This window comes from Schistocerca piceifrons, chromosome 1, assembly GCF_021461385.2.
Source record: "Schistocerca piceifrons isolate TAMUIC-IGC-003096 chromosome 1, iqSchPice1.1, whole genome shotgun sequence".
Taxonomy (NCBI): Eukaryota; Metazoa; Arthropoda; class Insecta; order Orthoptera; family Acrididae; genus Schistocerca; species Schistocerca piceifrons.
In genome coordinates this window covers 1,134,512,614-1,134,524,699 of record NC_060138.1, presented here as the reverse complement: position 1 = coordinate 1,134,524,699, position 12,086 = coordinate 1,134,512,614, and the positions used below count along the sequence as shown (strand labels likewise).

Below are 12,086 nucleotides of genomic sequence, written 5' to 3'. Positions count from 1 at the left end.
CTTTCGCAACAAACTGTTGCCTCATCAGTTACGAGGGAAGGAGAGGGAAAGACGAAAGGATGTGGGTTTTAAGGGAGAGGGTAAGGAGTCATTCCAATCCCGGGAGCGGAAAGACTTACCTTAGGGGGAAAGAAGGGGTATACACTCGCGCCCCCCCCCCCCCCCACACACACACATATCCATCCGCACATACACAGACACAATGTCTGCTTGTGTCTGTGTATGTGCGGATGGATATGTGTGTGTGTGTGCGCGCGCGCGAGTGTATACCCCTTCTTTCACCCTAAGGTAAGTCTTTCCGCTCCCGGGATTGGAATGACTCCTTACCCTCTCCCTCAAAACCCACATCCTTTCGTCTTTCCCTCTCCTTCCCTCTTTCCTGAAAGCTTGAATTTAATGTGTATGTTTGTGTTTGTTTGTGTGTCTATCGACCTGCCAGCACTTTCGTTCGGTAAGTCACATCATCTTTGTTTTTAGATATGTTCATATGTATAAAATTAACAGAATGTAGTTTATTTCACAACAAAGAACCGAACATGAGAGAGTACTTCCAGAACATTAGCATCCCAACTGACTATTAACCATACTATTACAGCTTATCATACAACAGTGTACCCAAGTATGTCCACATTCAAAATTAAGTACAGCCACACTACACCAGTGAATGGGAAGAGACTAAATAGTGACTATGTAAATAGGGTCACATTTGGTTCTTCAATTTAGCATCATATATGATCAGTTAATGTGTACTTAAAAGCTTGCATACAAATCCTCTTGAAAATGACCAAATGTTTGAGGGTGGTCAACAATGTGGAGTAAAACATCTGGTTTCAAATAAAACTACAGCTTCAGCAAAAAAAAAAAAGTGTATTTTAATTGATTTTTGATGGATATGTATTCAAATATGAATAAAACCTCCAAATATATTCTGTAACTTTTTCTTTTTTTAAGGAACATTCCGAACAGCTTTCATTCTTAATAAATAAGTGCCCAATCTGGATGGATTTATGGGATAGCCAATTAAGAACTACATCAATTTGCATTATAATTAGTTTTTCTTCATCTACTAAAAGTATGCAAGCAGTTAACATTAATCACAATTTTAGAAAAAATTTAAAAAATGTCTCTCAGGGAGTGGGGTAAGCTGTAGAAATACTATCATCCTAGTACCCATCACCAAGGCAAAGGTCGCTAACGCACGCTTGGTCAATGGTGCTTGAACTGGGAGTAAGCTGGCTCAAATCCTGGCAGTGGAATAGATTTTCAATGTCAGTATTTGGCTGGCAAGCGGGATAGAGGTGGTGGCGTAAACTTCTGATCATTAGACTTTGTACCAATTTCCTGGTTTAAATAACAAATCTCTCTGCAGTCTCTCATGAAGTAAGGGTATGTGACATAGTTGACAGTGACCCATAAGTCTAATAGAGACGTTAAGCTCGGTGGCCCCCTTGGTGCTGTTTGGTTGGAACAGTCTGTGCGCCGGCACCAGGTTTCACTATCTCTCTGCTCTCATCATCATCCAATACTAATATTACACCCCACCCCCCCACACACACACACCTTCCCTTCCCTTCCACACTTGCACTACTGGCCATTAAAATTGCTACACCACGAAGATGACGTGCTACAGACGCGAAATTTAACCAACAGGAAGAAGGTGCTGTGATATGCAAATGATTAGCTTTTCAGAGCATTCACACAAGGTTGGCGCTGGTGGCGACTCCTACAACGTGCTGACATAAGCAAAGTTTCCAACCGATTTCTCATACACAAACAGCACTTAACCGGCGTTGCCTGGTGAAATGTTGTTGTGATGCCTCATGTAAGGAGGAGAAATGTGTACCATCACATTTCCGACTTTGATAAAGGTCGGATTGTGGCCTATCGCGATTGCGGTTTATCGTATCGCGACATTGTTGCTCGCGTTGGTCGAGAGCCAATGACCGTTAGCAGAATATGGAATAGGTGGGTTCGGGAGGGTAATACGGAACGCCGTCCTGGATCCCAACGGCCTCGTATCACTAGCAGTCGAGATGACAGGCATCTTATCCGCATGGTTGTAACGGATCCTGCAGCCACGTTTCGATCCCTGAGTCAATAGATGGGGACGTTTGCAAGACAACCATCTGCACGAACAGCTCGACATTGTTTGCAGCAGAATGGACTATCAGCTCGGAGACCATGGCTGCGATTACCCTTGACGCTGCATCACAGACAGGAGCACCTGCGATGGTGTACTCAATGACAAACCTGGGTGCACGAATGGCAAAACGTCATTTTTTCGGATGAATCCAGGTTCTGTTTACAGCATCATGATGATCGCATCCATGTCTGGCGACATTGCGGTGAACGCACATTGGAAGCGTGTATTCCTCATTGCCATCTACATCTACATCTACATCCATACTCCGCAAGCCACCTGACGGTGTGTGGCCATACTGGCGTATCACCTGGCATGATGGTATGGGGTGCCAATGGTTACACGTCTCGGTCACATCTTGTTCGCATTGACGGCACTTTGAACAGTGGACATTACATTTCAGATGTGTTATGACCTGTGGCTCTAACCTTCATTCGATCCCTGGGAAACCCTACATTTCAGCAGGATAATGCACTACCGCATGTTGCAGGTCCTGTACGGACCTTTCTGGATACAGAAAATGTTCGACTGCTGCCCCGGCCAGCACATTCTCCAGATCTCTCACCAACTGAAAACGTCTGGTCAATGGTGACCGAGCAACTGGCTCTTCACAATACGCCAGTCACTACTCTTGATGAACTGTGGTATTGTGTTGAAGCTGCATGGGCAGCTGTACCTGTACACACCATCCAAGCTCTGTTCGACTCAATGCCCAGGCGTATCAAGGCTCTTATTACGGCCAGAGCTGATTGTTGTGGGTACTTATTTCTCAGGATCTATGCAACCAAATTGCGTGAAAATGTAATCACATGTCAGTTCTAGTATAATATATTTGTCCAATGGATACCTGTTTATCATCTGCATTTCTTCTTGGTGTAGCAATTTTAATGGCCAGTAGTGTATTTCATGTTTCATTTAATTTTCCAGATTTATTATCTGTCCATCTGGGCAAAAGAGCTGTTGATGAAAAACCACCAGTCTAACAGTCCACAGCTGTTCATCATCTTGTTTTGACAATCTTTTGCTGTTATATCACACTGTTATACAGGTGTTCTACTTTTCTTTTTGCTTTACATCATGATAAAACTTTTACAGGCATGGGAGACTGAACCTTACCTCACGCATGATGAAACTGGCAGCAGGTAACAATACATATGAACATTTTAGGCCATGCTTCACAAGTCGGCGCAACATTTCCCGCCCTTCAAGCCACGGCCGCCCATCTGCCACAACAACATGAAATCTTTTCCCGCTATCATGAGCCTTCAGCAGAATTCTCGTCAACAACGATGAACTGAAAATAAAGAAAATTGTTTATAAATTAATAATAGTTATAGATTACTAAACAAAATATTATGAAAAGGCACATTTCTACTCAGCATATGACGACATGCTTAGTTGCTGACAAAAACAAAGAAAAGACTGTTACACACTGAGCTTTCAGCCAAAGCCCTCTTCGAAAAGGAAAACACATTCACACAAGCAAGCACACCTCACACACGACCACTATCTGCAGTCACTCTGGCCAGAATTCAACTGTTCTGCACAGAGTGGAAGCGTCAATTTGGAGTGGAGTGGGGAACGGGGAAGGATAGCCCCACCCCCTTCTTTCACACTGACCTTCACATTTTCAGATTCCACCAGTCTCTGTCCCTCAAAAACTTATTATTGCAAAAACGCATCTCCAAGCACAGGTATCCCAGAACCACCTCTGCTCCCTCAAGAAGATACTGCTACTTATGCAATCCCTATCACAAGCATCATATCTCTGAAGTTGAATCCCTTGCACTCCAGCACCTGGAAGAGCATTCCAGACACCACCTCTAAGTTATCCAGTCTGCTGACATCCTACTGCCAACCCAGTTCCTAACCTACCCACAGTGTTCCTCCTCATTAACTCCTCATAGCACTCACATCTGTATAGCTAACCGAAATTCCTTGCCCCACTCCACTACATCCATATCTGAAACAATCCCAGAACACTGTTTTTAACCTTTCCACCAAAATACTCTGCCCCAAAGAAGTTCTAGTCCTATCCAAAGGCCTCACCATCAGCCCTGCACCCAAATTTAACCACACTGGACTTGACAAAGACCTACTCTCCTTCTCTCAATCCTTGAAATGGGAACACTCCTTTGCCACCAATCCCTCCAACCTAATCCCCATTCATACCTGTTATCCTCCCCGCCTCTAACCTAACCACCCTTAGGTCACGTTTCAAGAATCCAACTTGGCCTCACCTCCTTCCCCTGGTCCCTTCCCAAGAACAACTTTTCACCAGAAGAAAGGACAGCCAAACACAGCCCCAGAACAGATCCTGACCTAATCATCCTAATTGCGGAAAAAGTCAGAGAACCTCTCTCCTGAATTCATTTCCCTTCTCACCCCTTTGACATCACACACACACACACACACACACACACACACACACACACCTACCTTCCACCTGATCTCCAAAATCCACAAGCCTAACAATCCTGAGCAACCCGTTGTAGCTGGTTATTGTGCTTCCACTGAAAGAATTTTGGCCCTCACTGATCAACACTTCCAATCACCTACCCAAAATTGAGCCTCCCAAGTCATAGATATCAACAACTTACTTCACCGACTCCCCACCAACCACACTCCTTTACCTCTTGGATCCCATTATCTGGACTCGGGGCCAAGGCACCCTATCCCAATTCCTTCACAACTTCAACTTCTCTTCCTCCTGCTTTACCTGGTCTTTCTCAACCCAGCAAGCCACCTTCCTGGACGTTGACCTGCTCGTTTCTGATGGGTCCATCCACAACTTCGTACACATAAAACCCACCAACCATGCCTGCATTTCAACAGCTGCTATCCCTTCCACACCAAAATATCCCTCCCACACAGCCTGGTCACTCAGGGACAGTGCATCTGCTGTGATTAGAACACCCTTACCCAGTTCGCTGAAGGGCTCACAAAGTCTTTCACAGAGAGGCACTGTCCCCCAGACCTGGTCTGCAAAAAGATTTCCCATGCCATTCCCCACACACACATCCAATCCTCCCACCACTGCTAAAAGTCAGCTACAAAGGAGTGCCCCCCTTCATCACCTAGTATCACCCTGGACTGAAACAAATGAGCCATATCCTTCGCCAGGGCTTTGATTATCTACCACCCTGCCCTGAAACAAGGGAAATCCTACCCAAGATCCTTCCCTACCTCATTAAGTAGTGTTCCATCATCCACCCAAACCCCACAACATCCTAGCCCACATCTATGCCACTGCCAATCCTAACCCCTTGTCACAGGGATCACATGCCTGTGGAAGACCCAGGTGCAAGAACTGCCAAATCCACCCACCCAGCACTACCTATTCCAGTCCTGTCACAGGCTAGGCCACCAGTGAAAAAATCCATATCATATACCATCTCTGCTGCAATCAGTGCACAGTTTTTTTTTGTTTTTTTTTTTTTAATTGGTATGTCTACCAACCAGCTGTCCATGAGGATGGATGACCACTGCCAAAGTGTGGCTAAGAGAAAAGTGGACCACCTTTGGCACAAAATGCAGCAGAACGTTAGATGCTCGATTTCAACTGCCTGCTTTACAACCCAGGACATCTGGATCCTGCCCTCCACCACCAGCTTTTCTGAACTTCATCATTGAGAGTTATCCTTACAACACATTCTCTGGCCCAGAAATCATCCTGTCCTCAACCTAAGGTAACCCACTGTCTCCACAGTCTCCAGCCAACAGTTTCACCTCTTCTCTCTTATCATCTCCTCCAAATTCACGTCCCCTCACCCCTCACTCTCTGCCACTGCAACCACCAGTCTTTTCCCCTTCTCTGCTCCTCTCCTTTTCTGCTCACCTCCTCCTACAGCCTCCTGATGCTGCTCCTGGTAGCCTTATCCCGCCTCCTACTACCTGCACACTCCTCCAGGCAGCGCTGACTCCTCTCCCTCCAGCCATATCCTGCTATACCTCCTCCCTTCCCTGCCCCATTCTGGATTGCTGCTACTGCTGGAACAATACAATTGCATTTTGGCCAGAGTGATCGGAGATAGCGGTCATGTATGCATGGGGTGTGCCTGGCTGGGTGAATTGCGAGTTTTTATTCTCCTTTCTGAAAGAGAGATTGGCTGTAAGCTCAACGTGTAGCAGTCTTTCTCAATGTGTTATCCTTACCAGGCACAGTGATCTACCCATTCATAATATTGTTGATATTCCAACCAGGACTTCCCATAGTTTGATTAAACAAAATGATACTCTGATAAGCAGTTAAACCAATTATTGGCAATTATGAGTCATCCTTTACCAACTTAAGCAGTTTGTGAAATTGCTTCACATAGTTCTTTATTATTATTCTACCAGTCACAACATGAAATGTAAAAATCTTCATAGGCAAATGGGATACTTCGTTTGTTGGCAGTCTGGTTGGGTTGAGGAGATTATCTCCAAATCTGAGATTAGTACGACAGTTTGGGATGCCTTCACTACACTGAGTATTCAGAGCAATAACAGTGATGTCATTGGAACTTTTCTGCAAGATAATTTACAAATTTTGTTATGAGTTAGTGTTTTTAGCTATAACACAAATGGCTGCTAAACAAATGGCGTTCTGTGGCTTGATAGCCAAATGGCTAAGAAGTCTAAATTTTTGAAGTGACTTTAAGTTCCAAAATCTTACAGTTAGTTATGGACTCTTGTGGAGGGAAGAAGGCAAGACTGATGAGATGTGGATATGGAGTGCTAACAGCAGTTTTAAATTTCACAGAGAAACTTTACAGTTCCAGCACAGGTGCACGAGATTTTACAGATGCAGCTTTGTTATAGTAATTCCTGATTGGCAATGTGATTTTCAAAGTCAAGTGTACAGTGATTTAGCCTCAGCTGATGTGGCAATTTTGTGTCAGATTAGGGAGCAAACAGTTGCTTGGAATTAAAGTGGGAGTAAATCATATTGTTTCTGGGGAGTTATCCTGAGATGCTTTTCTCTGATGAGGCCACCAAATATACTGTAAACAGTAACTTGGAGACTAAAAAGTTATTGTTAACATGTTTCCAGTCCAGTGGTTGGATCTTGTGCAGCTGGCTTGCTACAGGGAAGAGTGGTGACTCCCTAACCTCGGCTCATCAGCTGAAGTAAGACATCAATCCTCACAAAAATCTATTTCAGTAATGCATCAATGCAAATAAATAATAGAGGTCTGCTGATTCACGATTCCTTTGTGACAATAATTGTGTTGCCTAGTGGCATTTCATGAATCACACAAACTTGCAGACTGTGGAACATTTCACAGGCATGCTTTTGCAAAATTGGTCCACTAAGAAGGGATATTTCACTATTAATTCTAAGTCTCTGTCTCTGTTCTAGCACACAATCTGATTTATTGTTTTCCAGCACCTGTACTATAGCCTATTGGTTTTACAGAGTTAACAAAGCACAAGATTAAACTTTTTAAAATTTGTGACTATTGGCTCCTTTAAAGTTGTTCTTGTTTTGGCAGCTAGGAAACAGGAAAGGAGCAGGGAAGACAGATTTTAGCACCCTTTGAGAATGAGGCAATTAGAGACAGACCACAACTTAGATTTAGACATAAATGTGAAGTAAATTGACTAGTACCTTTTAAAGTACCATCCTGCCATTCACTTTAAGCGACTTTGGGGAACTACAGGAAATTTAAATCTGGAAGCAATCTGAACCACACTCCTGAATGCAAGTCCATTGTGCCACCTCACTTGGTCTTGCTAAGTAGTATGTAAATATTTCTCTCCCATCTCAAATATTGCCAACATTGATTTCTTCCTCAGAGAGGAAGAAGAAACTCTTCAGTTTTGTGGATTATTATTACTAGATGTTCCTACACAATGACAGTCTTTGTGGCAAATAGACTTAAGTAAGTTATTTGCTGCTTTTAACTTGTGATTTACAGTGGATCTCACACACTTCTTTTAGCTTTGTTTCTTACTGTACATCTCTCCCTTTGCCAGTGATGTTATACCAATATACTTTTAACTGATTTTAATGAGAATTTAGGCTTTTTCGGTATAATGACTTATATTCTTCTTGAGTTTTCCACCAGATCCTGCATTCAACTATGTCACAGGCCTGCCCAGCTGCCATTCTCAGAAGAATTGTTGTACTGTATCTTGCTCAACTGATGTCTCATCAGAGATGACCCCTCTCCCTCATTCTATTCACAGAAGAAAGTGCACCATTGTAGCTGTGCACCATTGTAGCTGTGCACCATTGTAGCTGTCTAATGATGCTGTGTAAACATGCAATGTCAAAGTGGTATAAATGTGTCCTGAGATTTGCATTCCCCCGCCTGCTAGGACAATGAGTATTTTGCTTTAATCATGTTAAGATGGGATTTAACATCTGGCTTAAATTAAGCCCTTGTCTTTATAAGATTCCATGTCATTAAATTTGGTGAACCATTTATAGTCTTTAGCATTAACCCAATTACTTGAGAACCATTCCTATATTAAGGTATTTTCAGAATTTTCTTTTTCTCCTACGTTCCCCTCCCAGCATTTATATTTGGCCTGAACAGCTTCTGAATTATAAGCTGATATATGAGATATGATCAGCAAGTAATGGAGGTTTTTGTTTTTCTCTAATAATCTTTATTTATTCATCAACATCAACTCTATCGCCTTTTCCAAGTAATCCCATTCAGATATAATACACTCGTGCCATGTCATTAAGTCAAATTATGCATCTACCAGACTACTGGGATTGTTCAGGACAAAATGTGTTAAAAAATATCACACAAAGTTATATCTGGAGTAGCACTTAACAGACATGGAATGAAATATGAGCCATAAGTTGTCACCTCACTCCTGTGTCCTTCAGCACTGAACATGTAATAAACCACAGTTCTTTGCTTCAGCTGGCAGACGGTTTTAATTACAAGTTGCAGCAAGCCCTTCCTGCAACCTATAGGCTGTTGGGGGGGGATCTCTTGTGTGGTATTAGTTCTGACAGATAAAAAGCAAAATATTTCATCTGAAAAATGGTGTTAAATGGAATACTGAAATATCATGTTTAGTCGAATGCAGAATCTAATGGCAAGGAATCTGACAACACAGTAAGACTGTATCCATCAGGTCTCACTCACATTCATACCAGCTAAATTACTTAAGGATACCATACACCTAATAAAAGTAGTACACAGTTTTAAGTTCAATTAATTACTGTCAGCTACAACATATGACAAACAATTTTAGTGCTATGAAGTGAAATCATAGATGAGCTAATTTTACCGACTGAGAAGCAAGTTTTATTAAAAAGATTATACTAATTTGCTACCTTTCTGTTCAATTTGGTGAACCATTTATAGTCTTTAGCATTAAATCAGCCGCCTTTAGTGAATTAGCAGTCTAGTTAAAAGTTGATTAACTCTCTTCCGTAAATTGATTCCTTAGGATAGATAGGATGTGTGACTGCTGCGTACAGACGCAGGAGGAGCTGGCCACTGTTCGCGAACAGCTAAACGTGTTGATGGCCACGGTCAGCCGTCTTCAGGCTGCTGCCTCGGAGTGTAGCAGCAGTGGGGAGTCTGGTGCGTCGCATGGTACACCCCAGGTGTTACGTGCTTCACCCACTGTCCCTGCTGTCGAGACATCTTCGCGGGTACCGGGCGTGGTTGGGCCACCCTCTCACCAAGGGTAGTGGCGGGTTCAGCGGCGTTCGTGGCGCACGAGGTGGAGGGTAAATGTTGAGGCTGGCCGTGTGGCATCACCTGCTCTGCCTGTGAGTGGACATGTGGCTGCTCCTTCAGCAAGGTCCGAGCAGGCACACGGGGGGAGGGGTTTATTAGTCATTGGGAGCTCCAACGTTAGGCGGGTGATGGAGCCCCTTAGGGAAATAGCGGAAAGGTCGGGGAAGAAGGCCAGTGTTCACTCTGTCTGCTTGCCGGGGGGTCTCATCCGGGATGTGGAGGAGGCCCTACTGGCGGCGATAGAGAGCGCTGGGTGCATGCGACTGCAAATTGTTGCTCATGTCGGCACCAATGACTCCTGCTGTTTGGGTTCAGAGGTCATCCTCAGTTCGTACAGGCGATTGGCGGAATTGGTGAAGGCGGAGAGCCTCGCTCGCGGGGTGGAATCAGTGCTAACTATCTGTAGTATCGTTCCCAGAACCGATCGCGGTCCTTTGGTTTGGAGCCGAGTGGAAGGCTTAAACCAGATGCTCAGACGATTCTGCGGAGATGTGGGTTGCAAATTTCTCGACCTCCGCTATCGGGTGGAGAAATGTAGGGTCCCCCTGAATAGGTCAGGCGTGCACTACACGCTGGAAGTGGCTACAAGGGTAGCGGAGTACGTGTGGAGTGCACATGGGGGCTTTTTAGGTTAGAGAATTCCCTCCCTAGGCCCGACAAGACGCCTCCTGAGACGCGGCAAGGTAGGTGGTGGTGGTGGTTTTTGGGGGAAGGAGACCAGACAGCGAGGTCATCGGTCTCATCGGATTAGGGAAGGACGGGGAAGGAAGTCGGCCATGCCCTTTGAAAGGAACCATCCCGGCATTTGCCTGGAGCGATTTAGGGAAATCACGGAAAACCTAAATCAGGATGGCCGGACGCGGGATTGAACCGTCGTCCTCCCGAATGCGAGTCCAGTGTCTAACCACTGCGCCACCTCGCTCGGTGGCAAGGTAGGAATAGGCAAAATGCAACAGGGAATAACAATATTAATGTGCTAATAGTAAACTGCAGGAGCGTCTATAGAAAGGTCCTAGAACTGCTCTCATTAATAAACGGCCACAACGCCCATATAGTACTAGGGACAGAAAGTTGGCTGAAACCAGATGTAAACAGTAATGAAATTCTAAACTCAGATTGGAATGTATATCGCAGAGACAGTCTGGACAGTGAAGGGGGAGGCGTGTTTATAGCAATAAGAAGTGCAATAGTATCGAAGGAAGTTGACGGAGATCCGAAATGTGAAATGATTTGGGTGAAGGTAACGGTTAAAGCAGGTAATTGGATGTCTCTATAGGCCCCCTGGCTCAGCAGCTGTTGTGGCTGAGCACCTGAAGGATAATTTGGAAAATATTTCGAGTAGATTTCCCCACCATGTTATAGTTCTGGGTGGAGATTTTAATTTGCCAGATATAGACTGGGAGACTCAAACGTTCATAACGGGTGGCAGGGGCAAAGAATCCAGTGAAATTTTTTTAAGTGCTTTATCTGAAAACTACCTTGAGCAGTTAAACAGAGAACCGACTCATGGCGATAACATATCAGACCTTCTGGTGACTAGCAGACCCGAATTATTTGAAACTATTTGCAGAACAGGGAATCAGCAATCATAAAGTGGTTACGGCATCGACGATTTCAGCCGTAAATAGAAATATTAAAAAAGGTAGGAAGATTTTTCTGTTTAGCAAAAGTGACAAAAAGCAGATTACAGAGTACCTGACAGCTCAACACAAAAGTTTTGTCTCAAGTACAGATAATGTTGAGGATCAGTGGACAAAGTTCAAAACCATCGTACAATATGCATAAGATGAGTATGTGCCAAGCAAGATCGTAAGAGATGGAAAAGAGCCACCGTGGTACAACAAGCGAGCCAGAAAACTGCTGCAGAAGCAAAGGGAACTTCACAGCAAACATAAACATAGCCAAAGCCTTGCAGACAAACAAAAATTACGTGAAGCGAAATGTAGTGTGAGGAGGGCTATGCGACAGGCACTCAACGAATTCAAAAGTAAAGTTCTATGTACTGACTTGGCCGAAAATCCTAAGAAATTTTGGTCTTATGTCAAAGCGGTAGATGGATCAAAACGAAATGTCCAGACACTCTGTGACCCAAATGGTACTGAAACAGAGGATGACAGACTAAAGGCCGAAATACTAAATGTCTTTTTCCAAAACTGTTTCACAGAGGAAGACTGCACTGTAGTTCCTTCTCTAGATTGTCGCACAGATGACAACATGGTAGATATCGAAATGGATGACAGAGGGATAGA

General features: G+C 44.0%; 1 protein-coding gene across 4 annotated transcripts in view; it reads right to left on the bottom strand.

The window, feature by feature from the left end:
- The window catches only part of LOC124780558, a 110,460-nt gene that overhangs the window by 23,143 nt on the left and 75,231 nt on the right, over positions 1-12,086 (bottom strand). For all 4 annotated transcript variants that reach the window (XM_047253791.1, XM_047253789.1, XM_047253792.1 and 1 more), the window contains exon 9: positions 3,257-3,434. In XM_047253791.1, the coding sequence (XP_047109747.1) occupies positions 3,257-3,434 (178 nt within the window). The remainder of the gene's footprint in view (positions 1-3,256; positions 3,435-12,086) is intronic.